A 27,846-nucleotide genomic window follows, 5' to 3' on the forward strand; every position below is an offset into this window, starting at 1 on the left:
CATTACATATTATTCACTATTAAATGCTCACTGTAAACTTCTAAATTCAAAACAGTGGCCCGTGCATATTCAAAACTGTGGTTTTGATCATCACAAAAAAATCAATTCACTGAGATTTTAGAATTTATTCACCTCAGGACTAAACACATATCTTGCCTGCACTAATGTGAAGGGTGAGACTGAGATCTTCACTGCAGTATGTAGGCCTAGTCCAGGTCTGGCTCAAAAACAGTGGTTTTGATGCGCATGACGTCACGCAGGTGAGAGTCACTAAGTCTCGTCCTCACGCGGCTCTTGTTAATGTTCATAACCGAGAATGTCTTCTCGCACAAGTATGTGGAGCCAAACAAGCTCAGCATTTTCTTAGCAAATGTTCAAATCTCTTGGAACCTGCCTTCATCCAGCTGGAGGTAGAAGTTGACAAGAGGGAGCTGTTGGTGCCGACTGCTTCGTAATTCAGCGAAAAAATACTCCAATTTCCACTTGTCCTGGAAGCGGCGGCCCTCGCTGTCAACTTTTCTGTTTTAGTTACAGTCGCCATGTCAGAAATGGGCTGAAAGGATCACACAAGGGTCGAGAGTGCGGCCACAGGTCTACTGCCATCTTCTGGTGAAATGTAAAATAGCTTTTTTTGTACGCGTGTATTTTATACTGTGGTCAACAGAGCTGGCGGGCCGCATATTATTGATTTTATGACAGAGGCTGCGGGCCGGTGAAAATTTGAACAAGGGCCGCAATTGGCCCCCGGGCCGGACTTTGGACATGCCTGGTCTAGATCAATGGTTCCCAACCTAAAGGGCAATGAAGGTATTCCGAGAAGGCCGCCAAATCAGTTACGAAGCAGTACAATTTTGGTGAAAAGATGTAATTATAAAAAATAAATAATAGAAAAATAACGTTTTAAAATGAAATTGTGATAAGTCAATGATGATGATTTTCTGTTGTTGCTGGCCGGCCCACTTTGCCCCTGGACCACATCGTATACTTGTTTAACATGTCAGTCTGATCGCTCTGACAAGGCATTACTTGGTCTCCGTATTATTACCAGGTCGGACGTGGGCTGCTAACAATTTTGAGATTTTCAAGTGTGCCATGAGCTGGAAAAGGTTGGGGAACCAGTGGGCTAGAAAATTTGCAATATTATCTATAGGACATATTGCCCAGCCCTGTGCTAAATGAAGTCAGGGGATCACCAAAGTCATCAGGATTCATCATCTGGCCAATCATCCAATAACTGTTAATAATTCCAATAATTCAATGTGGACGAGTATACTGACTGCAGACAGACCAACATCACAATTCCTAAAGCCATGTTGGTAATGTTGCCACAATGACCAAAGGGTGCCAGAAGTATTTAAACACATATCTTGTATTCACACCCAGAGCACTGAATCTCTTTAGATACGCAACATGTTTGGAAAATGTATATAAGCCACACAAAAACAGTAACTGTACTGTAAGAGGATGGTGTAGCTGGTGAGAAAAGTCTCAAAATCTTTTAATCTGCACTCACACTACTACGTCCTGTTCTCTTCCATGACCCTGCATGTCGTTCACAGATGATTTATGAAGTAAATCAATACAGAATAACGCATCGATACTTGCTCACTGAGGGGGAGAAAAGATTTTCTCTTCACAATGTCTGTCTCATGATGCACTGATGAAATCTCAGTATGAGCTCCCTTTCAGGAATCACATTAACGAATTTAGACAACTCTACAAATCGAGTCAACTAATGTGAGCTGCTGGCTGTTCGACTGAGAAATGGTGCCGTGATTATTGGAGAAAACTGAACAAACTAAAAATCAAACTGGGAGAAGACAGAGGAAGACACACACACACACACACACACACACACACACAAAGTCTATGGTTGGCCTCAGTGTCTCTGTGTGAATGTCCCCACCCACAGGACTCTCCGTGATCAGCACTTCCCTCTGCATGCTGGGAAATCTGCACAGATGTGACTGCACCTCATGAATCAGCATCTGCATCACATCCATGAGCCTGCAGCATGACAGGGCGACCAGGGTGATTTAATTAAATTTTAGTTTGTTGGACAGACCCATGTCCTGCTACAGGACACGCCTGCATTCGCAAAAAAGAAAAAACAACAATAAAAAACAAAACAATGGAGACCTTGAGAACTCACAGTCTCATGTGACACTATATTCTGTGACCCGATTTAGGATTTCAGCTATTTAGCCACTGGTAACGTTTGATCATACTGACATGCTTTATTTTGATAACTAATATATGGGGTGATAAATTCTGATAGTCAGGATCTGTGTGTGTCAAAATTATCCGCCCATCAGATTCTCCAACAACAGAGGATCAACTATGTTAAAGAGCAAAATTGTTGACCAAATATTGCATTTTATTATATATGATAAAACCTGGCAACCCTTCACAGCTGATTTTTTTTTTTTTTTTTTTTTTACAATTTGTTGAACTTTAAATACAGAAATATGTAGCTGCTATTTTATTGTATATTCAAAATTGTTTTATTTTTGATATTTTTTTGCTAATTTCTCCAATTTTGTTTGTGTAAAACAAAACAAAAAAAAAAACAGTGAAAGGAGATTTGTGTATCAGGCCTTAGTTTGTTATGGTTTTTTTTTTTTGTTTGTTTTGTCTCCTTTTTTCATCTGCTATTAATCATCTCATGATGTGCTTTTACTTTTGATACTTTAGGTTCTTTTCGCTGGCGATACTTGTGTATTCTTACTTAAGTACAGAATCCAAATACTTTACTGTACTGGAGAACGAAGCTCATGTATTTACTGATGACATGATGAAGGTTTCTGAGGCGCTGAGGCTTTTACACACTTCAGTGTCTTATGACACGATGCACACTGCCACCTACTGGTAGAATTACCACACTGGGTCCCACACAACAGAATCTTAAACTATGACCTCAACAACAAACATTCAGTCCAAACTGTACAATAGTAATAGATTTTACAAGGTTCCTGATTCCTAAAGTTCAGCATTTTAATCACTTAATTGATGAAGAAAATTATATATAATTTTTCTTATTCTTATTTAACATAGCATTGGTTGAACATTTGTTTTGGCATAGAGAGCAACTATACAGTACATATAGACAGAACTAATTAATTATATTTTAATACATATCACAGAGAAACTCTATCTTTCATTATCTGTGTACCTTTTTCTGGAGTAAAAGAGATGTGGTAAACTACTTTGCCAAATCAGTAAAAAGTGCATTTTCAACTGCCATCTTTGAGGTTAGAGAAACAGCCTCCGTGAAATGTGTGAAAATCACCCTGTAAAGTTATTTCAGTGGATGCAGTCTAAAGCTACTGTCTGAGCTAAAGTCCTACCAAGGTTTTACTTTGTGCTGAAAACTGGTTAAAGTGGAAAAGTTTGGGTTGTCAAAGCTGTGGTTGTCATTGGGTTCAACTTTGGTTTGGTGTATTTGACGTAAACTGAGGAGATTTCCACAGGAGCAAGTCTGCTCTGTCAGTCCTCCTCTCTGATACCCTTTATAGGGGCTTGGTACAAACATCAGCCGGTTTCACAACAGTATGACAGAGCAAGGCTGACCGCTCGTTCAAATAGAAGACAATTAAACATGTTTTGGACCAAAACAAAGCAAAACAAAACAAGGGAGAGAGAGCACTGGACTTGAATTCATCATTTGGACACATAAACGAGTCCAAATAAATGTTAATGTTGCTCTGTGTACACAGAGGTGAAAAAAGGTAACTTTGGTAACATGGTTGCCCAATATCAGCTTCATCCGGTGATAATGTCAGTGTTGCATTTCTGCACTGCCCCCAAGTGGCAAAAGTCAATTAATGCCAGTGAAAGCAATAAAATTTCTCCGCCTCAGCCCTTGCTCCTCATCTCTCTGCTGCAGTTCCCCTCTGGCCATCCAATCTGCTCTGATCATTCCCTGCCTCTACTACCAACCTGTTGACGATGGGTTCAAACTTCTCCACCTCTGCATTCCCAGCCTGAATTTAAATACATATGTATATGTTAATGCTTTCTAAATGAAGACAACTGGATCCCAGGCATTTATGGATTTTTTTCTGGATGAGTAAAAGATGTTTTTGCTGTCGACTGATTCTTCTCTGAAAACCAGATCTTTTTCTCCAATCACTTTCATATGGAGCCTTTTATAATTTGCGTTTGAAGCCGAGAACACATATTAGACAGTAATCGTGTACAAGGAGATTCCAAACTGTGTGATGAAACTTTTGAAATGTTTGGCAGTCTTTTTATATGTGTGGTATGTCTTTGATTCAACAGGCAGCTAGAGGCGGAGTTCATCAGCAGAGCTGGAGGCACCTGGGCCTAGTACATCACCAACTATAAATTCCCCCATTCCTCAGTTAGAGTGGAGCTCTTCTCTTCTGCAAATCTCTGGCTGTGATCAAGAAGTATTTTTTGCTTAGGAAGATTCCTAACTGAGTGAAATGACCCGGAAGTATCCGAGTGGCAGCCACGATAAGAGCTGGTTGAATTCTCTAAGTGCTGAGGAGAGAGGCTTCACTGCTTCTTATTTCCTTTACCATATGATACAACTGAACTTCCGTTCAACACACCTTCAATAAAATCAACTTAAAATAAGATTAGCAAAAGTAACAGTAGTAAAAGCAGCACACAAATTGTTGAGGCGGCACATTTGTGGTTATGATACTGACGAAATATGTAACTTTTCATTGGTTGTCACATGAAAAAGTCATGCTCACAAAAAAAAAAAAAAATTTACAGTTCCTCATTCAAACCAGCTTCCTGTTGGCTGATTAGAGTGCCAGTACCAGTGCACTGAGAAAATGAAGTTATTGCTGATGTAAAGTAACAGTAGAGTACAGAGGCGGATCACCGCATGGTTGGCATCAGAGCTGCCTTGTACCTGAAGGACAGAATAAACATCATTGTTACTACCATGGGGTGCGCTGCTGGAACAAACATATGCAAAGGTATCTAAAAAGCTGCATTGTTTATATTCATGTTTAGCTAACAGTCTGCTACTTCCTGTCCTTGCCGGCACACTGCTACATTTCTTGGCAGGTTTCCGCCACCAACTGGCCGCTGTCAAACTGTCTAAGTCCAGTGGCTAGTAGATAGACATTGTCTAAATTAATCAAGTGTCAAACTTGTCCAGTTTTATATATCATGCAGGCAAACTGTTTTCTGAGCCCAAAGCTAAAATCCTATTAATGTTGTTCCTTACTCTGTGCTGAGAACTGGCGGTGGTGTCACTGGTTTCGACTCAGTTTGGATTGGTATATTTGGTGTAAGCATAAACTGAAGAGATTCCCTCAGGAGGAGACCTGCTCTGTCTCTCCACCTCTCTGATCTCCTCGTACGTTGGGTTGGCCTTCAGGGGAAGAAGAGAGGTTTGGTTTGTACTAATATCAGCTGGTCTCACAAAAACTCAAATGTCTCAAATTTCCCCAGACTCACCTCTTTGACAGAAGCATACTCACTTTCCACGGGAGGTTCTGTAAAAAAAAACACAAAAAAAAAAACATAAGAGCACGTTCAAACCATATATAGCAGCTCGTGCATAGACCTCAAACGGGGTTTGAGCACCTATGTACTGTGTGCAAAGCAGCTGGCAGCAATGAAAATGTTTTCCCCAATGAGTGATTCAAGCATCACTTCAGTCATTAAGAAGATGTGATTATCCTTCAAAGATGAAACAGGTTGTCCAGCAGTTCTTTAGTCTTGCTAATGTACCTATTCTGGATTAAGTAAAAGTCTTTAGTGAAGTTGTTCTCAAAGTGAGGTTCGGGGTTTCAAACACTTTTTGTCATGAAACATCTAAAAGCAAAAATCCTATCAGGTGGGCGGCGCTGGGACAAAATCTTATCCGATTAGGGTCCATGATCTAATTTGTGTCAGTCAACCATCAGTTTTCCTTGATGTGGAAAAGTTAGAGAACCACTACTTTAGTGAACTTGAAAAACATTTTGTGCTAATGAATAAATGTTGAGTTGTGTCTCTTTCTGAACTTTATTTTATATACAAAAAGACAACAATTAAAATGTAAATTTTTCTGTAAGAAATGGGCAGTTTCAGTAGTGTGGGGGTAGCCTTCCTGTGTGTGTGAGTGTGAGTGTGCATTTCCTGTTACCGCACCCTCAGGTTTACATATCCTCTTTCTGCAGAATATGAGCCAAGCCACTAATAATAGGATAACCATGACGACCAGAGTCAGGCCCACATACAGCATCACACCTGTGGTAGTTTGAGGAGAACAAGAATCTTGTTTTACACCGACACTCCCTGACTCATTGTGATACAAATGTTATGTGCTGGACCCTCATGTACTGTGTGCATGTATAGGGAATGAGGCCCCTGAGGACATGCATACAGTACACATATATAAGTTCTGTATACATATGCATAAACACAAATACAAAGATAAACATTATATGCCTGTATGCCAAGAGAGTGGGAGTTTCTGTTTGACTTGGACATTACACCAGCAGCCTAGCTTTGCCCTAAGGTAACATCATCCACCTACAAACACCTCCAAAGCTCAATAATTAACATGTTAAATTTCAATTTTTAAATTTGTATAAAAACCAATATATAATCTCGGCCTCCCAAGGACTTGCTGTAGCGTCATAGCGTAGACATGAGAGAGATATCCATCTTATCTAAGTTGTGTTAAGGAAGTGTGTATATTTCTCAATGTCAAATTATTTCTACACAGCTTTACACCAGAAAATTGTAAAATATGGGTCCTTTCTAATAAAGTCATGAATTAAATCTATTACATACGGTGTGTGACAGGGAAAGCTGGTGAGGCCGATGCTGAAAAAGAAAAAACATACAGATACAAAGAAATCCTGAGCTGTTGGTTTTAAATGAGCATCTATCAGTCTCCACTATGTTAAAAGTACAAGACAATGTGGTCGCAAGACTTAAAATCAGGTTCTTTAAAACATCAGCAGCTGTCAGGGAACAATAAAGACATTCTTTCACACCTCCAGGAACATTGAGTAACATTTTTGTAAATATACTGTACAACACATCCAGAATCATGTGCTGTCATCAGTCAGTTCCTGCTCCTGATATAAAATTCTTTATCATAGAAACAGTAAGTGTGTGATTCACTAATATTCAAAAAAACTGATGTTTGAGCTCTTCAGTTACTTTACAGCAGAGCTATTTGTTTTATATGAGCATTTATCAGCAGCTGCCAATGTATGGTGAAACTTTTTTTCAGACCTTCAGACACAAGAAAGAAACATTTTCATGGATTTTAGTGGAAACTCACCATCTACAACGATGACTTCAAACGCTTTGTATAAAAGCTCAGTTCTGTCCAGACCACAACCGTACCGTCCTGAGTCAGACTTGGTCAGCTGTGTGATGGTCACATCGAGAACGGCAGCGCGAGGTTCTTCGACATATCTGATGCTGTATCTGCCTCTCTGAGCTGTGTCATCTACTGTTCCAACGAGAATGTCCCGTCTTCCATATTCGCCCTTACAGAAGTACTTCCATGTTCCCAGTGCAGGGTAACGGCATGAAACTGTGACATTTCCTCCTTCAGTGCCTGGATAGACAGAGGTCTGTGCAGTGTTTCCTTCCTGCAGAGCTGCTGAACAGATAAAACAATATTTATTATCTGTACTTTATGCAGAGATGCTGCTGTCTGATCACAATATTTCCTGTCGCACTGGGAGCTGCACAGTTCAACCAGTCTATGACTAAGAATCATAGAATTGCCCAGTAAGTGAATGTTACCGTTTTGTTTGACATCTTTGTGTTTCTTTTGTCCATCATCTTTTATTCTCACTGCAGAGTTTCTCTGTATAAATAAATAGGTTTGATTTAATCAATTGCAAAAAAGTAACTGATTCCCTCCAGATCATTTAACATGTTTTAGTTTTGCTGTTATCCTTTTTTCTTTTCTCTCGCCTCCTTCCTTTCCTCCCTTTTCTTGTTTCATTCACCAATAAGAAACTGTTTGCATAACAATAATCAAACCCATATAAGCCTACTACTAAGGTTTTGATGTCAAAATGTACATTACTTTACTGTAGAATAGAAACTTTCAGTAACTCACTGAGACACAAACAACAGCAGACATATGACAGAACAGTCAGGGCTTTATGAAATAGTAAAATCAGCATTAAGAAAGGTGAGTTAGACAAAATATGGAACATAAAATAGAGTAGAGCCTTCACTTCTCTTTTTAGACTTTAAAATGCTACAAATAAAAAGACTTCAGCCACAAACCACAACAGCTCAGTATGACTTTCAACATCATCTTGTTTCACTCAGTTTCCTCAGAACAAACAACCAACTGAACATACACATTCAGTAAAACTGTCATGTAGATCAGTTTCATTTTGTCTCAACTTTTCAAATTGATGCAGTTTCTTCTTATCCACTCTAACCAGGAAAACAGGATGATTTAGGAACCTGCAGGTCAACAGTTCTTGTTATTTCCACACCACTGTGTAGGTTCAGAATGATGCGACTCACAGGTTTTATTTATCAGCAGCATGTGATATCTTCTTGTAAAACCTATTACATACAGCAAGAAGGTATAACAAACTGCTGACAGTCAGGATGAAACAACAAGCACCAAACATGTATTTTGTTATTTTTCAAATCAAGTACAGCTGCAATTATTAAATCGACTGATTGCAAATATTTTGATAATCAATTAATCGTTTTAGTGATTTTTCAAGCAAAAACAAACAAACAAACAGTTGCTGGTTTCAGCTTCTCAATTATCAAGATTTGATTCTTTTTCTGTCAAGGACTTGTAATGAGCTATTTTTAAGACATGTTCATACAAAGCCATATGAACGCTGAAATAGTTTTTGTTCTCTGTCTGTACTAGCCACAAAGAGATCCGTTCTTTAAGCGATTTTAGTCTAAGTGACAGATACAAAGTCCACAGTCCGGGTTCTTGAAAGATTTGAGGCTCCTGTTTCAGGATAGACAACGTGAAAAATGTGAAATTATGCTTTAAAATGCATCACACCTGATTCTGATCATCCTGTTTAACCACATAAACTATTCATGAGACACTACTGGTGCAAATGAACCACTGAGCAACTGTGAATAAACATGATAAAGATAAAAGACATAAAAGAAAGTGACAAAGTGGATGTACTCACAGAGGAAGAAGCAGCAGATCAAAATTTGACAGACTTTCATGTTGAGGCTCTGATGGTTTACCGCAGCCTTTCTTCCTTCTTCACTGACAGAAAAGGATCTGCTCACTTCTCTAAATGATACCAGCCTTCCTCTAAACACAGCACATGCAGCTTCTTATGTTCCTTATGTACCATAAAATCATATATCGTTTTCCTTGATTACTAATAATCAGAATCTGCCGGGAAAAAAAAAACATACCGGTCGACCCCTGGCTGAAACGCATCAATTTCTACCTGTGGTCCCGATACTCTGTTAATTATAAAAGTGATCTCAAAGTCTGGAAAAAAACATCCCACAGTCCTGATTCTTTCATGTATGTATGAAGTTGTTGGCTCGGCCCATGCACCTGAGGACGATCGACTTAGTTCGAGTTTTGCTTGCATAATTTGCTACACTGAACTATACCATTGCTTACCTCTAATCAGCCTTGACAATACGGGTGTCCGAGTCATTGGGTCCAGACTGACCTGGAGACAGGCGGGGCAGCGTCTTTTACAGAAATATGATATTCAAGAAACTGGAACAAATTGGGACAACATAGGCCAAGTTATGGACAGGCAGCTTAAAGCAGACCCATAACTTGCCCTATGTTGTTCGAAATTGTCTCACTTTTTTCTATGGGCTGCGTGTGGTGAGCTTGAACAACAGGACTATGGGTCAATTTACACCGAATTTACACTTCAATTCTGGTGAGATGCCGTGTGTAATAAGATAGCTTACATGCTGCCTCGAGACAGACAGATATCTGATATGCGTAACAGTAATGTAAAGTGGTTACAACATGTTGAACCGATCGACGTGCAGTCGTTCTACTGGGTCCATACAATCTCAATTTACAGTCATCAGTTACAACCGCTAGTAACCGCTAAAACGTCTGTCGACAACGTCAATATCACCACCTGAAATGTTTGTCGGTACGGTTTGTCAGTCGTTGCACTGATTATACTTTTAGCTAAAGAGCTAACCTTGATGCTACTCACCGGGCTAACAGGAAAGTTGCGAGCTCGGCATCAAACCGCTTCTCTTTACTCTCAGGAGCTTCTCCGACGGTGGAAAGCCACATCGAAAGTTACTCGTGTTGCTTCTTTTCTTTGCTGTTAAACGTGGTTTCTTGTCGGGAGCGGTTCTGCGGGATACAGATGAAAATTACCTTTTAGGAGGTTCAGTCATTCCTGCGTTTCTGTGATGCTAACTTCAAGCTCTGCCGGAAGTTCTTCTTCGTGGGACTGAGGGCAGACTTAACGCGCCACTGACTCACACAGCCTCTAGTGTCACAAAGTGGTATTACAACACAGGACAGGTCGGTGTTGGCTGGTGACCGTCCTCGTTTCAGTAGATAACTGAAAAAGAACAGATGGAGGTCTTGATCATGAGATCGTCACTGTAGCTGCTTCACACATTGTTGATAGTGTTAATTCATTTTTGAACTTTTTAAACTAATGTTCTGGCCAGATCTTATATTGCACCTTTACAGCACAACCACCAAAGATGACATTTAAAAAGTAAAGCTACATGTTGTTTGCCCACATTGCAAACTAACTCAGTTTTGACACTTAAATTAAAACAAAAGACATTGAGCTTAATTTGACTGATCGACACATTTGATGCATACAAAACATTTTGATTTGCTTTGACAGTATATAAATCTATGCTTGGAATATAAAATACAATCATGCTTTACCTTATACTTACATTCAATTTGTGATGTACAAACATTTGTATTTTACTCATTTTGCATTCAGGCCAGTAGATGTGGCACTGTTCACATGAAGCATCGAGATATAAACCCTTTGTAGAACCACTTTGCTGAGAAAGGAAAACCTCCGACACCGTGGGACTCACATCCTGTATCAGGCAGTTGATTTCTGCAAGAAAAGAAGATAAAACAGCCCGGGAGATTTTACTTACGAAGTATTTCACTTACTGACCGCTCACAGAGCCAGGTTTCAGTTCACAGCATCCGCATATAAAAGTAGTCATGGCACAACGTCTTCCCAGTCTTTAGGTTATGATCCAGCCAGGGGAAAGGAGAAGCAACATAAAACCAGGTGTTAACAATCAGAATTTTAAACTTAGCCCAGTCCCCAACAATAACTACCAGCATCTGAAACCAAATTACACACAAATGTTCACAAAGGCGGTAGAGGTGAGCTGCCTATCATGTCAGCTGCCACTAATGATGTGCGGCCCGGCTCTTAAACGCTCTTCCTCTGATGCTTAAACGGCCGCAGCTGTGTTGACGACTGGAAGGATCATTGCCGCACCAATAGGAGAAGCCGGCTGTGGAATTGGAGGCTCCTCCTCTCTCCTCCGACCAATCCCGTTATGAAGTTCGTGCAGGCTGATTAGCGTAGACAAAACACACTTTAAAATCCAGGTGAACATATTTTTATATCATGCAGAAAGTTGAACAAGAGCAGAACTGATGACATAATTACGGAAGATTGCGCCGGTAGAGGATAACATTAAAAGTACTTGAACATTCCTGGAGAACTTTTGAATGTGCCTGCTGCTCAGTGTGTGTACTTCATTCCTCATGTTTCAATCTGAACAAAAGACGTTACTTTCAGTTTCATTCATGTCTAGAGACTTATCCCGACACTGACCTCGGTCACTGCAGGTGTCCCTCAAAAAGCCTTTTGAAGCTGTCACGACTGGCCACAATAACCTCACACTGATGGTTTCAAACACAAATTTGTCCCAACCATAGCAAGACATGTATACACACATACATGCACTTACAGAAATTGATCTGCAATAAAGCTATAGCACTATATCCCCATATAGACAATAGCTGAGTCATTCCGTGAAGCAGGTGCCATTTGGGTCTGCAACATTAGATGAGATGCATATGGCACAAAAATGTGCAAAAGTGTGTTTCCAAATCTTAAAACCATTAAATCAAGTACTCTTGCCATGATGTTAAATGAGAAAATACTACTTACAAAGACTAACATACTATTTTTAGCCATTTTTCCTCCTTAAAAAAAATTACACTTAAATTTAGGGGACAAAAATGTCAGCATCAAAAAGCTGTCGATTAACTGATTAACATTATTTGTTAAATTATACCATATTTTTAGTTTAGAAAATCCCAAAATCCAGGTATGCAAAGCTTGCTGTGACTCTGCCAAAGGTTCTTCAACTAAGTATTGAGTAAAGGGTCTAAATATATTTCAATGCGATATATCAGTTTTCACTTTTTTAATGAATTTGCAAAAAATTCTAAAATTCTGTTTCATCATTTGGGGTATTGAGTGTAGATTGATGAGGGAAGAATTAATTCAAATGTTTTAGTATGACATTTAGTAAGGCTGCAACATAATGTGAAAAAAGTGAAGGAGTCTCAGGACTTTCTGAATGCTCAGCATTTGAAACTAACAAGAGACTTTAAGAAGCAAATTAAAAGAAGTTTAAAAAAAACGTCTTGAGTGGAACAGAAGAGTTAACCTTCAGTTTGCAGTATTGCTGTTAGAAGATACCCTGGTATTGATCTTGTCTGATGCACTGTAAGAATAGAGTAGAATAAGATAGTATATAATAAGTAGTAGAATAAGTTTATAGTTACAGTAATATTTGCCAATGCAAAGAAACATTGGGAGAAATGTGATTCATTTATTATGTTTTATGTATTATTATGATTATGATCAAATTGGTGCATTACAAGTCAAAGAAAGTGGTTGAACTGAGCAACTTCCAGTGTAACTGCAGATATGTGTGCAGCATCTTACAGGAAGAACAGATTGTAACTATCGACTGTTCATTTTTTCTACAGCACTGTTGGATAAAAACTCTGGTTTTATCCGTACACATACTGCCGGAGAAAACGTCACATATCCATGCAAAGATGCTGTGAAAGGTAGCGCAATGTTCTTCTGCAGTCATAAATGTGGAGGTGACTTAAACTTGTTTTGTTTCTCATGGGGTTCAAACATTGCTGTATGATGAGTAATGGACCTTATTTAGTAAAATAATATCAAGATTAATAATCATGGGGTGACCCGATGCTAGATGGTTAGGGCACATACCACATGGATGTAAATCCCATGAGTGGCGAGTTGCCAGTTTCTAGGCAGCCAGAGCTTTTGCTGCATGTCGTACCCCTGCTCTCTTTCCCTCCATTTCCTGTCTCAACTGTCGTTATCAAATAAGGCATAACATATCTGAAAAACTATAACAAAAAAATAAAACATGACTGTTTTTCCTCAAACTGACTTGGGATTTCATTTACTTCAGGAGGTAACAGGCCTTTATTTAGCGCAGGCTTGTATTAGAGACAAGTCTTTGTTTCTTATTCCCTCTGTTTGATATGTGTAACTGGTCATACCAGTATTTCAGCACAATTCATTGTTTTGATCCACTTTAATGTTCTTATGATACGATTTATCTTTTGACATGTGATTCTCCTTCCTCTGGAATGCTCATTGTACTTCTTGATTATAAAGATGTTATTTGAATAAAATGATTACCTTTTAGCCATTTGAGTTGCTGCCACTAACATAGGCTATTAACAATTGCATGAGAAGTACAAATATCTGGTCTACTGCTGAATCACAGGTTTTGATATCATTCCTGTTTTATTTTCAGTCATCTGTCACCTATGAGAACTGGGCTCCAGCCTCCAGATGTGAAGACTCACATGCATAGAAAACAAGATGTTGATTTTGAATCTTATAATATGTTGCAAGGTTCCATCTTCTTCCTTTTTTCATTGGTCGATATTTTTCTATAATATAATATAATAAAAAATATAATTCTGAAATACATTAATTTTTTGATCCAGCTCCCTTGTTGTGTGATTTGCTTCAATAAATATGTAATGATCTTTGTATGATGTTTTTTTTCCAGTTCAATTCAATTCAATTCAATTCAATTTTATTTGTAAACGGACAAATCATAACAAACATTATCTCAAGGCACTTTACAAGGTAAGGTCAAGACTATATAGCTTTATATAATAGCTATTATATATATATATATATTATATACAATATACAATATTATAGAGAGAAAGCCAACTGTTCCCACAATGAGCAAGCACTTGGTGACAGTGGGGAGGAAAAACTCCCTTTTAACAGGGAGAAACCTCCAACAAAACTGGACCAACTGTTTTTTGATGCTTAAGAAGAAAAGCTACAGATAAATATGCACAATAAACCTGAGACTCATGGTCTTACAAATAAGTACTGTGTGAAAATCACTACATACAACAACATTTTTACAATGGGGAAAAAGTTTTAACACATGTAAGGAAATTTTGAGGCCGTCCTCCTGTAACATAGCTACAGTATTTTTTATTGTAAGGCAACCTCTAGTGGACATAGTAATTATGACAGGAGCAAAGGAAGAAGTCAGATGATGTGGTATAAAGAGCTCAGCAGGAGGACTGGGTGGACGGACATTCAGGAAGTCCTTGAGCAGTTTGTCAATGAACAACAACCAATGAACAACGAAGAAGAATTTTTAGAGACAAATAGTTTTTTATCATAACATCAGCCAGGCTTTAAAAAACAATACAGCGCAATAACAGCTGCTATTAAAGTGGTGTGACATTATTGAGGCTCTTGACTGTAAAAAGAAATATTGTACCTCTACAATACTGGCTTATCTGGGCATGCTGTAATATGTCCAGCTTGCTGGGTTAGTAATCCTTTAATTTACAGGCAGTTAATTATGTAGTAATTATGTAACAAAGTGAAGAAATTTCCAAGAAGAAACAGTCAAGTAAAACAATCAGTATAATGACAAGTATCATTATTAACCAGAATTACTGTAAAATATTGGGTAATAACAGAGTAAAATTGAAGCAGGATAAAGAGGGCTGGTCAGTAAATAAATATAAACATTGGAATTAATTGTTACATTGTTGTTGCCTAAATAAACGCAACAGCCAGTTTTTTCCACATAACCAAGTACGTTCAGTGTAATGAACCTAATGTAATTTCCACAGTCTGAACCTCCAATAAGGAAAGAAGAGATGTAGCCACTGCAACTGTTAGCCAACGGTATATGTGGCAACTGCTGGTAATGTCACTATAGTTAATGCAAAGATAAGCAGGGCAGGTTAATTGGCGACTCTAAATTGCCCATTGATAATAATAATGATAATAATAATAATAATATAATGACTTTATTTATATAGCTCTTCTCAAAACAAAGTTAAAAAGTGCTGTATAAAGATAAAAACAAAACAATAAAAGATACAGAGGAGAAAAGCAACGTGTAAATTAAAAAACAACAAAATGGTCCTACACAAAATGCATTCAAGTGACAGAACATCAACATTTTTCACTGAAGACAGAATCAGGCTTCAGATGATTTAGATTCCACAAGTTGCTTAAAAAAATAAAAGATTTTGAATGCCTACATTTACAGTATTTGTTGGATATGTTTAGAAAACTTGACAACTATTAATCAAGAAATAATTAATCAGTGATGAGAAAAATGACTTGGCATTCACACTTTTGTTCTTCAAATCTTTCTTTTATTCTTTGTTTTCTCTTGTGCCCCTTTTTTTCACTAACTAGTCCTACATTCTTTGTGCTGCAGAAACCGTTCAAATATCAAAACGTTCAGCTTTTTATTTTTACTTGTATTAAACTTTTTGATGTTACTTTTTTTTAAAAATATTAAGCTTTTTCTCCTATATAGAAGTCCCTCCTCCATACATTCACATAGCTCAGGATTCAACTCACTGACCATGACCAGCCGTGTTTGTGGAGTTAGTGCCTTTATATTGGATATCTGAATGTTAAATGTGAAATCTAAATGTTGGTGAAACTAAATATTCGGCTGATATGCACATTCACGCTGCCAATCAGCAGAAGTACCAAAATAAAAGCTCGATCGAGGTCTATCCACGGTCAATCAGGCTCAAGTTAGTTTCACTGACATTTAGATTAAACCTTTAACATTTAGATTTAACACGTAAGTTAGATTTAGATGTAGTAGTTAGATTCAACATTTAAATTTTGATTTAAGACTTAGATTTAGATTAAATATTAATGTTTAAAACCGCATTTTTTGAAGTACATATGACAAAGTTCACAAATGTTGCTGTAAAATAATAAGTATAACATTTTTGATGATAAAATTATTTGGAGATAAATGTCAATGTAAATGTTGCTGTTTTTTTAACGTGCTTGTTGTAGCGACTTCAGGAAGACAGACTGAGAGACAGACAGAGGCTGACGTCGGGCCTGGTTTCATTTGTATGACACGCTAATTAAAAGGATTCGCTCTCAGTCCAAAATACATGCAAAACAAATGACCTTTATCAACAAAAGATGAACACATTATACTGTACGCAAACTTAACAACAAACAAAATAACCACAGCAAATAAAAAAGAAAGTTGCAGTCAAAAAAAATATAGCGACCTGCTCACCCTCTCTCTACTTCCCCACACAGGTGAACAGGATCTTAAACCAACCATGGCACCGCCCAAAATATAACCCTCAAAATCCAGTCCTCCAATCATGGCGCCTACACTTGTGTTTTACCTCTTCCGAATTCACACAGCCTGTGTGTGTTGTGTGTGTGTGAGTGTAATGTAAATCTGATTCTGATCATTGGTGGCTGGATTGAGGCTCTGGTAGGTGGGATCTTCACGTGTGGGAACTTGAGGATAGTTCTCATAGGAGGCATTCTGAGAAATATAAGAATAACAGCACACCTTGAACACAGTGTTCACTCTGGAAATTAAGTTTATGTAAGTTGGTAGAGTAAGAGTAAGAGAGCCATTTGAAATCCTGTATTATAATTTTATGTAACATATTCTGCAAACTGCTCATCTCATTTTTCACATGATGTTTTTTATAGTGCAGTAGTGGACTTCATAAAAGAGGGTAAACAGGCAATGAAAGTTACCTCTATGTTTGTGCTGCTTGAGCGCCCTGTGGTCTTCCTTGCTGTGGAACAAAGTATTTTACTCATTATGCTTTTGTTATTATTAGAATAAGTAGTTAGTGAACATGCTGATAAGGGAAGGTCGCTCTAATTGGGTTGAAGCAACAGGAGACAGGAACAGCAGTAAAACGAGGTGTTGAGATATTTCAGTCTGGACCAAAGTTGTGGACTGACCAACCAACATTTCTATCCCCACGACCACTCTCCTAGCATGGCTGAAAATGTTTCAAGTTTCTATAATGGTCTAAGTCCTGTGAGCACATTGTAGGGCGGAGGTCATTGTGAAAGTTATTTCAGGTGGTTATCAAAAGAAATAGGAAGTGTTGCTCAGTTGTTCTTGTGACTATACATTTTTTCTGTTGTCTTACCATCAGGTTTGGTGTTTCTGTCTTTGCAGATTATCATCAAAGCCAGCCCTAAGATGACGACAATGATGACGACAAGGATGACAAGAATCACGACCAAATACAGCAGCACATCTGGGTGAGGTAGAAGAGAAGAAAAAGCTTGTTTTACTGATGCCTCACATGTTGACACCTTGTTCATGCAGTGCTGTCAAACTAACATTAACACCTTAACAAGTTTTATTTTAAACAAAATACGCAAATCCTTAAGGACAATATAACAAAACACAAAAGACTATAGGTTACATAAATACAGATACATCCATGTAATCAAGTACACATATGTGTAACAGTAAATTATGCCGCAGTAATATGTAGTATTGTAATTACATAAAATCTTTGTTAATAGTAATAGCCTGACATGTTAATATGTGGAACGTTTGAGGCTACGTTAGCTTCTGTGAGGTCCCCGCTATAAAAGGGGGTCTCCTGCCTTTACCCCCCCCCCCCTTTTACTGTTGTACTAAACAAGAGAGGTAAGCGACATCATGATCATCCATGTTTAAGCCTTCCTGTCAAATTACATTCAAGAGTTCAATTGCAAGCTTTAACGTATTTGTGTAGTACACTAACATATTGTGTCATTTGTGAAGAGGCTGAGTTTCTTGATCACAGTTGACTGGAGGACACGCAAATAGACAAAACACAAATTAATTCAGAAAAATATCTTCATCAATTTGACAACACATGCGCTGCAAATAATCACAACACAACCAAATATGCAAACGCGCTGCAAACACGCAAAAGTTGTTTGTGTTTTGTCTATTTGCATGTGTTTTCATAGGTTGCAGTGCATTGAGCTCTCAGGGGCACCGTACTTTTGACAGAAAAAACAGAGATGCCTTGACATATACAGCTGAAATCGCAGGTCAAAGATTTCACTTGTACTCTTCCTGCTATCACAATTCAAGGCTTTGGGTCCTTTGGAAATTAAATGGCTAAAAGTGGTGAATTCATTTATGTCTGTTTCTATGGGCGCCCAAACACAAGAAAGCCTGAACACCTTTCTTGGTGTGAGAGCCTGGTGAGCAGCGGTACCATGTTGGAACATGGATCTACACTGTGTCTATGTGACACAAGTAAAGAAGTTGTGTACTTCGCTATTTTGGAGTTGGCAAACAACGTAACATCACATATCACAGCCAACATCTGGTGCCTGTTTCACCTGATTTCAACACACAAGCTTCGATCTGCAACAATATATAATTTTCTCTTGCATTCATTTCGACATGTTTCACCAAAACAAAGACCATTCTTGCAATCCATGATAAGCAGCATTTGTTAAACAGGATACTGCTGCCATCATTTGTGTTTAATAAGTGCTTGGAAATTGCTTTTGTGAAAGGGGCTCCTGGTCAGGATATACATACAGTCTGGTCTGCTCAGCATCAGCTGGTTAAACCTGGTTCTCTCCTGCACTCCACCTACTGTATACTGTTCTCTTCTCAGACAATTAAACATTTATGAAATAATGATTTAATTGTATATCCGGTACATGCATGCTAAAGCTCAACCAAAGCTAATGTGAAGCTTCACGTACCTGACACTGATAGACAGGCACAACACTAACACCAGCATATAGGCCTATTTTGCAGCCACTATGAGATCAATAATCATCAAATGGGCTTTTGTAACGTCAGCTACAGGACAGCACTGGTATTCTCTTTTGAACCTAGTAATTTTAGCCTATATTTGTCAGTATTTTGTTTGCAGTGCACTCATAATGCACTTTGGTACTGAAGAAAATGTGAAAAACTGTTGATTCTCGGGACGTTCTGAAGTGCCTTTTTCTTATGATGTTGATTTACGGAAGTTTATTCTGGATGGACATTGGAGATAATAATATCCCCAGAAAGTGCAAGTCACACTGAACAAAATCAATACGTGTTAAGATTTGACACCGAGTTATGACTCTGAGACTGAGGATGATTCTTGACTCTTATTGACCTTGTGTAGTATATTCCTCCCCTTTAACTCTTTTCAATCCTTTGTGTTTTAGATTTGTCCTGTGAAGTGTCCATGTCCATTACAAACACCATCACCTAATATCTGGATGGTTAAAATACAATTCATAACTATGATAAATTACAGAGGAATGCAGTGAATATTTTATTCCCCACCAGCCCCTGTAATACTGGCAACATTTGAATGGGGTTCAGCTGTAGCACAGCCACAACATGACGCAGGTTTTTGTGTCCATCTTCTAATGTAAATGAGCATCTACTGAGTTTCACTAATGTGTACACATTCATATACAGTAAACAGTAATGTCATTGTTTATGCTGGCATCTTCTCTACGCAAATGGCACTTCGACTCATGGGTACTGTAGTTTTTAAATCCCTTCAAATATCAATCTGAAAAAGGGGGAGGAAGGTAAAACATTTATTACAGGTGGCAGTATAATCCTCAGTGTTGTTCAATTATCCGTGACACTCTTCTTCCCCATTTAGAGAAACACTGAGGTTAAAGGTTTCAAAAGTACCATGTACCACAATGTGCAGCGTCCTTCGTCTCAGTCTGTCCAGGCAGTTGGGTGATCCGTGGTGGGGTGCAGGTCACCGGGAGTGCTGTTGAAGATTGTTGGAAAGTTCAGTTTGGTATTGAAGCAAATGGAGGTGAAATTTATAAGTATAAGTAATAGGCGGCCGATCAATCGGGGAATCCCTATAGTCCACTATATAATAAAGCAGCCACTTGGTAGTGCTGTTTGAATTTTCAACTGTAAATTTTTCCCACTATATAGTGCACCACAAAATTGTCACGAGGAACATCAAAATGTAGTGTACAAAAGATGTACATTACATCGGTCAAGCTAGACCATCATGCATTGCAGCCCGACTCATTAAAGTGCTGTAGAAGAAGTCATCTTAATAACAGGCTAGCTGCTCTGTAGACAAATGAAAACATACATAATACATGAAAGATACGTAAAGATTGCATGTCTTGTAAGATAGCATGTATTTTGATGTTTATTTATGCGATGGAGATAATAATTACGAATATCCGGTGCATAAGTATGTAGAAATTTAACATCAAAGTAGTGTATGAACTTTGTCAACTGCTGTCTGCACTAATCCTAGTGAGCTGCATAGGTGGTAGGAGTCTCGAGGCTTGTAGGGGTTTTACAGGTCAAGTCACCGCACTCCCTTAACTGGACAAACTTGTTGTAAATCGCTCGTTTCAGCCTCATGAATTCCACCTGTTCATGAGGTGTGCAACCTTTACATTGTTGTATAAGCTTTCCTGTTCCGCTCTGTTTCATTCACAAGAATGTTACCAAAGAGCAAAAAGATGACTTTGGCCCAGTTCGGCTTTCAGAAGTCAGCCAGTTTAGGCGAGTCAGTAGTGTTGTTAGAGGAAGGAGTATAGCTGCCAAACGTGAGAGCAGGAAGGAGTAGTTTGACATGAAGGGCTCTCTTTTCCTGTCGGCAGGTTATTTCCTTGACCACCCCGGTTTGGTACTTTGGTGATAGCAACAGATGTGGCAATCTTTTCTTATCAGGAGTGGTGTTCTGCACTGTCAAGCCACAATTACACAATTGCAAAATGACAACAAAAACCTCTGTGATTATGTGCACATCAAAGTTGGGGGGTTGTGAATAATTACTCCACAGCTTGTACTGTAAATCGACCGGCGTGTCGGAGTCTGACCCTGAAAACACTTCTGTCTCCACTAATGACTCCTTCGGTGTTGCCATCTTAAACACTGGGTAACCATGGCAAACTCTTGCATGCTCCAGTAACACCTGGAGCTTTGCAGCTTTAATTACAATACAGGTAGAAATTGGGTTTAAATTTAAGTGGTTTTCTGAGAAAACAAGAAGAGTTTAATATGAAGCTTAAACAGGAAACTACTTTGTTCCCAAATATTTTTGCATGCAAACCAATAGAATCTGAGACAAAACGATTCACCATCAATGATTCATTCTCTAAATATCAGAAGACAGCTGTCAGTGAACAATGAAGAATGTTTCTATGACTTTCAGAAGAAACTCACCTTCTATGACCATGATATCAAACTTCCTGGATATATTTTTCACTGAAGAGCTGTTTATGCCACAACTGTAGTGCCCCGAGTCAGACTTGTGCAGCTGCGTGATGGTCAAGTACAGTATTGAAGGGTAATATATTGTATAGTGGAGGCTGTATCTGCCAATATAAGCTGTGTCTCTTGATGTTTCAATGAGAATATCATCACTTCCACATTCGTTCTTACAGAAGTACTTCGTTTCTGCAGGAAGAATAAAAGCGCAGTTAACTGTGACTTGTCCTCCTTCAGCACCAAAATACATAGGGATCTGTGCATTGACGAGACCAGTGTTTCCATCCTGCAGTGCTGTTGAACAGATGAACAATCAGTAGTTATTATCTGTACTTAAAGATTCCTGTCACACTGGGGGATGCCCAGTTCAACCAATCTGTGACTGAGGATCACAAACCTGCCTAGTAGGTGAATGTTACTGTTTGATTTTTATTTTTCTTTGTCTCTCATTTATCCATCATCTTTTATTCTCACTGCAGAGTTTTTCTGTAGAAATAATGAGTATAACTTTGACTGAAATGTTTCGTCATATTCCTTCCACATTATTTTGGTACAGCAATAACGCAGGTCCATCCTATTATAAACATTAAAAAGAGCCAAAGTCCCATCCAATATGAAAGCTTTTGTTTCACCAGCTTCTATTCACAGAGGGTTCTTTCACTGATCTTTACTGTACAGGAAAAGATTTGTTCCTGACTGGTTGATTTTTACAGGTCTAATATGTAGATAAATCAGTTACTGTTCTCTGCTGTGCCCCAAGCCCCACACACCTGGACCCAGCATCCAACCTTGCAGGATTTGGTTTCTCTGAGTAATTACCTGAAATCTGTTATATTTTTTTATTGGATCACTCAGAAAACAGTCAAGCTGTTGTTACTAGAGCTCCAGAAAGAAACGAGAGAGGAGATATAAAACTACACTGAGATGTATCTTCTTATGCATCAACATCTCAAATAAAACACAGGGAACGTGTAAAATATGGGACCTTTAGGAAAGGTGAGCAAGACAAAATATGGAACATAAAATACAGTAGAACCTTGACGTCTGTTTTTCTCGGAGCTCGCCACACTGCATATTAAGAAAACACATGGAAATAGACAAAACACAACCAAATTCAGAAGACATCATCAATTTGACCACACACGTGCTGCAAATAGAATGTGTATTTGGTTGTGTTGTGACTTGCATGTGTTTTCTTAAGATGCAGTGCATTGAGCTCTCATTGACACCGTCGTTTTTAGATTTTAAAATGCTGAAAATAAAAAGTCAAGTCTTCAGCCTCTACCCACTACAGCTCAAGAACTTTCAAGATCATCTGGTTTCACTCATTTTCCATTAATCAGAACAAACAACTGACTGAACTTGTCTACATTCAGTAAGAATGGAGCTTTATACAGTATTTGTTAAATGTGTTAACAAGAATCATTGGTTTGTATTTTATGGAAAAATTATAAAATTTCATATGAATCAATTCATCCCAACTTTTCAATGATGTAATGACAAGAAAGTGACAAAATGATGGATGTACTCACAGAGGAAGCAGCAGCAGATCAAAGTGTAATAGACTTTCATGTTGAGGCTCAGTTTAATCTGGCCTCTCTTCTGTCTTCACTGGTAAATAAAGATCTTCTCACTTCTCTAAATGATGGAGTCCCTCCTCTAAACACAACACACACAGCTCTACTCTCCACCCCTCTTCATCAGTCTTTATTACCAGCCTCAACAGGGCTGGCTGGAATTGTTTTCACCTTGTGAGTGTATGTGTGTGTGTGTGTGTGTGTGTGTGTGTGTGTGTGTGTGTGTGTAGCCCCTTTTACACTGGTCAAAAAAACCTGCTTACACTTGCTAACATTGGTGCAAAATCGTGATTGGACCAGCTTTGTGTTACGCTGCTCAATTTAAATTACTACCAAACAAAACACCGAGATTTATTGCAACAGGCTTGAACTATTCCAGGAGACAACCAGCAGGTGGCAGAATTTGTATAGTAATGTGCTGGGAGCCGTTGACGAGGCCTCCTGTTTCACTGGTGTTGCAGTATTGAATTGTATATATATAATATGAATTGCTCAGCTTGAATAACTGCATTAAAAAATGAATTTGAATCAAGTCATATTTAATAATAATTTGAATTTATGAGTTGACTTCCAATAAACTTGAGACTGAATGTAGAATATTATGAAACTGATTTCATTTGCTCCGAAACTGTGTTTGATCCTCAACTTACACATTCGATTCTCACAATTCAAATTCAGTTTTTGCAATTTAGGGATCGAACAGCATCAGTTTTTAACATGTCAAAGCATGACCACAAACTCGAAGAAAAATACAAAAAATACAATACAGAAGTCATAGCATGTCTGTATTTGTTAGCTGTGGTTAATATGGCACAGTTTATGTGCTTAAAGATTTTGGGCACAGCCATGTTTCAATTGAATATGACAATATGTAGCAATATGACAATATTGAATATGACACTGAGGAAACTCCGTCCACTATGTGTGACTCACAGAAAAGAGCAGGCAGCACTTCATACATCTCATTTCACTTCATTTAATTTAATTAACTCAGAATTTTCTGCACTTTCACATCTTTCACTACTGAAAATGTCTGCACAAGGCTTTGTACACTACATCACTTTAGATTCAAGAATTATGTCCAATAATCCACAACGTTCAATACTTAATTCATGCATTTCATTAGACTCGGTATGAATATTTCATTTTACACATCATGGTCACAGACACAGCCTGAAGCTCCAACCACGCTGTGAACCATCCTGCTGTCAAAGGAAAAAAGACCCATAAGCAGCACAATTTAATGGACATAATATTAGCCATGTAAAAAAACGAAACAATCATACCAGACCCAGTGACTGTATATAAAGATGGACGACACGTCTCCTCTTCCTCCCACCGTACAAAAATTAAGCCAAAACATTCTGGGTATGAGTGCTGCCATTCTGCGCAGATGACGTCATTTGGAGCACAGTAGTGATCCGGGGATGAGGCCGTACATGTAGGTTACAAAAAACATCAGCATTATAAGAACAATCTAAAATGTGAGAAATCATTTTTGGGAAAAATGTATTTGATGTGTACTTTGATGTTTTCAGTTCAGTCAATGTCCCATCTGCTAATATGGAGGGGGGCGGGGTTTATGAGCTCTACAGCAGCCAGTCACCAGGGGCGATCAAGATGTCTCGCCTTCACTTTTGGAGAGCTGTCATGTCATTCATCTTCATATACAATCATTGACCAGTCTCCTTTCCCCTCAGTCTCAAAAGGCATTCTGGGAAAGAGATTTACAATGATGCACCTGTAAATTTAAAGGCAGGTCAGTCAAATTAAACAGTGAATGTCACAGATCAATGAGATCTGACTGTCATATATAAAAGGTGGAATTCTTCCTTTAATGTACATAGTGGTTGAATACTGAATCTTGGTCTTCAGCTGTGTGTATCAATAATACTTTATGATTATTTTTTCAATATGTGTCAACACCATAAATCTATGTACATTTATCGTCCTCTGAGAAAAAATGTTGGTGAGATTCTCAGACATGAAGCAAAAGTCTGAATCTTCTGAAACACTTTTTATATTATAACAAAGTGACATTGAAAAGTTCTTCTCTCAAAGGTTGTCATCACATCTACGAGTCCCTCTGGGCGTTTGTACTCGACGCAGTTAAACTGAACTTGAACCAGAGGAGGCAGCCATGAGTCGGTTGGCAGTTCATTGCCTTTGTTCAAAGTTTCTTTACCACTGAAGGGGCATCAGCACTTTGTATGTTAGCTGTAAACTAGTTAGCAACCAGCCGTGTGTGTGGTCTGAGTCTACCTGTCTGTCTTCAGCTCAGAGTTCTTTTGTCTCCCTCCTGGGATAAACATGTTTGCTCAAGCTGAAACATTTAACTCCTTCACCCCAAGTGAATGTGTGTCTTCCTTTGACTTGGGTTTGCAATGTTTTTGTGTCTGAACTCTCTGGGAGATCAAACCTGTCCAAGTCCTGTCAAACCATGGAGCACTTTCATGAATGGGGCTGAGAAGCAGAACAAACTGTCTCCCTCCTTAAATATGTCTTTACTTTAAGTTTGAAGGGACGTCATAGAGGAGAGAGATTGAACAACCTGGTTCATATCAAGTGTCGTCCTTATATGAAAGATGTTTGGTTCTGAGACCCATGTCCTGATCAGGATCCAGTCCAGGTCCAGCTGTAGGGTTAAGCTTTACTTTCTTATTTTCTAACCTGAAAAGTTGTAAAAAGTTACTCGACTTTTCAAGTCACAGTTTTTCTGTGAATAAAAAAAAATCTAGACTAAAGGGTCAATCCAGATCTTTTAGAGGCTGTTGCCACTTGTTCAGTATTAACTCATCGCTGCCTTTTCAGAACTCATTTCACTTTTGCTTATACTCCATCCTCTCATTTGATTTACTTCTTTATATCTTTCTCTTTCTCCCCTTTGTTGTTCCACTTGCTATAAAAGACAGTTCAGGGAACAGTTTTAATCAGATCTTAAAGTTTAAAATTTTTCTTTTCTTCCATCATTTCGCCTTATTCTCCAAAGTCTTTCTATCCTATTGTCAGTTTCTTCCCTCTTCCCTCCTCTTTTCCTCATCTCTTTGCTCAGATCACACCGTGGTCACAGAAAGAAGAGGATTGTATATTTTCTTTCCATCTGGAGATCTTGATCCATGAGCCAGCAGCTCCTGGATGGTGATCCAGTTGTCAAGGATTCGCCGGTTCCTCTTCTTCATGATCTTCTTCTGGCTCAGTAACAAGATGTTGTTGCTGGGGGAGTCCTGTCTGGGCGGAAGCTGGGAGGAACAGTGGTCTTCAGCGCTCCCTGCTGACGATGAAGGGTCCCTGGAAATAAAACCAAAAGGTAAGACTGAGTTAGATCACAATCTGTATTTTAACAGAGAAAATCTGTAGTGGTTTTACACGTTTTACGTAGCAACTGTCAAAAAGTCCTTGTGTTGTGCACACAAGATAATATATTGTGAGCACAACTTAAACCTGCATTAAGATATAGCTCTGACATCGTCTCTGTAATATGATCAACTGCAAAACCTCACTCATTAGCAAGTGTTTTAATTCTATGGTTCATGAATAATATTGTATAAAGGTAGATTGCTATGTGTCATTCCTCATTTTGAGGACTGGCCCTTTTAGCCCTACACTCACAGGTTTTCCTGAGCTCACAGCTGATGGTAATCATGCTGATTAACTCTCTGTAATGGTTCAGTGTTTCGATCTCAGGTTCGACACTGGAACAACCTTAGTTTGACAAACACAAACTGACAAAAAAAGATTCAGAATGTGGGATTTCCATAAATGAAGCTGAAATGACTGTTTGACTGATGGATTATCAGTTCGGACTAACAACAGGAGTTTGTCTGTGTCATGTTTTATGGATTTTCACACTGAATGGCATCTCATCAGCAGCAGGAGGTAAGAGGATTTTGTTGTTGACATTGATCTTATCTTAATCTTGTGATGTGCTGTTGAACACAGACATGGGTAAACTCTGAGACAAACCTTAAAGAGCAACCTTAAAAGCAAATAAAATACTCATACATGTCTTGATAACATCAACTACCTCACATTAAATTGTTTAAATTAACATACGTATATCTGATGTTGTCACTGCACAAAATCCATACTGTTTGGAGAAATTAACCACTATTTAGGCGTTACCCTCAGTCTTCTTATTTCTGTTGAAATCTTTGGATAAACCTGGACTTTCTGTACCTGTCTCCTCTGAGGTAGTCCAGGCGGCTCTGCATCATGAATTCTCTTCTTCGTCTGTACTCTCTGGCTCTCAGCAGCTGCTGCTTCCTCTCCTCTTTGCTCCAGTATCGGCCCTGTTTGAAGGACAGTTGTATGTGGTTTAATGAGCAGTTTGTCACACTGAATGAGAGACACTTTGCTGGTTATTAATGCCGTCTTGATTTCTGTGCAGACTCTACCTGTTTCATCTCACTGGCAGCGTCGTCGTCGGTCGTCATGCCGCTGCGTTCCTCCCTGATCTTCATGGCTCTGGCTTTCAGCAGACGATCCCTGACCGGCCGCTTGGCCACATAGCGGGTGCCATCACTCCGAATCTTTACCTGGACACAAAGAGAACGAATTCATAGCCTCTCGTCTTGTCCAAAGTCATACTAAAAGCAGGCAGAGGCAGGTCATTGTGTTTCCTTTAAGCCCACAGGGCTTAATTTAGCTTCATGAAGTCTTTGTTGTTGAGGTGACTCTTGCCGTCAGATTTCTGGATTTCTTTTTGCCCTCAAGGCTTGAAGCTGTGTTTAGGAAATGGCTTTGGTTC

General features: G+C 38.7%; 2 protein-coding genes and 1 long non-coding RNA gene across 3 annotated transcripts in view; 1 reads left to right on the forward strand and 2 right to left on the reverse strand.

The window, feature by feature from the left end:
• Positions 1-3,068: 3,068 nt before the first annotated feature.
• Positions 3,069-9,219, reverse strand: LOC111673397 (uncharacterized). Its single transcript, XM_087169853.1, has 7 exons — positions 9,129-9,219; positions 7,268-7,591; positions 6,769-6,801; positions 6,121-6,219; positions 5,443-5,480; positions 5,210-5,356; positions 3,069-4,888 (listed from the first exon to the last, which is right to left on the reverse strand). The coding sequence occupies exons 1-6, from the start codon at positions 9,166-9,168 to the stop codon at positions 5,249-5,251; spliced, it is 642 nt and encodes a 213-aa protein (XP_087025979.1). The 5' UTR covers positions 9,169-9,219; the 3' UTR covers positions 3,069-4,888; positions 5,210-5,248.
• Positions 4,806-13,960, forward strand: LOC147817682 (uncharacterized). Its single transcript, XR_015436146.1, has 3 exons — positions 4,806-4,955; positions 7,637-7,725; positions 12,944-13,960. It is a non-coding gene; the product is annotated as an uncharacterized LOC147817682 (long non-coding RNA).
• Positions 13,961-24,059: 10,099 nt separating this feature from the next.
• The window catches only part of LOC111673387 (PDZ domain-containing protein 4-like), a 44,612-nt gene continuing 40,825 nt past the window's right edge, over positions 24,060-27,846 (reverse strand). Inside the window, exons 15-17 of the mRNA XM_023431160.2 lie at positions 27,494-27,634; positions 27,276-27,388; positions 24,060-26,387 (exon numbers count right to left, since the gene is read on the reverse strand). Of these exons, the coding sequence (XP_023286928.1) occupies positions 26,153-26,387; positions 27,276-27,388; positions 27,494-27,634 (489 nt within the window). The 3' untranslated portion in view covers positions 24,060-26,152. The remainder of the gene's footprint in view (positions 26,388-27,275; positions 27,389-27,493; positions 27,635-27,846) is intronic.

The sequence above is a fragment of the Seriola lalandi genome, unplaced genomic scaffold (genome assembly GCF_002814215.2).
Source record: "Seriola lalandi dorsalis isolate HSWRI2012SDOR001 ecotype SW California unplaced genomic scaffold, Sedor1 jcf7180002054917, whole genome shotgun sequence".
Classification (NCBI taxonomy): domain Eukaryota; kingdom Metazoa; phylum Chordata; class Actinopteri; order Carangiformes; family Carangidae; genus Seriola; species Seriola lalandi.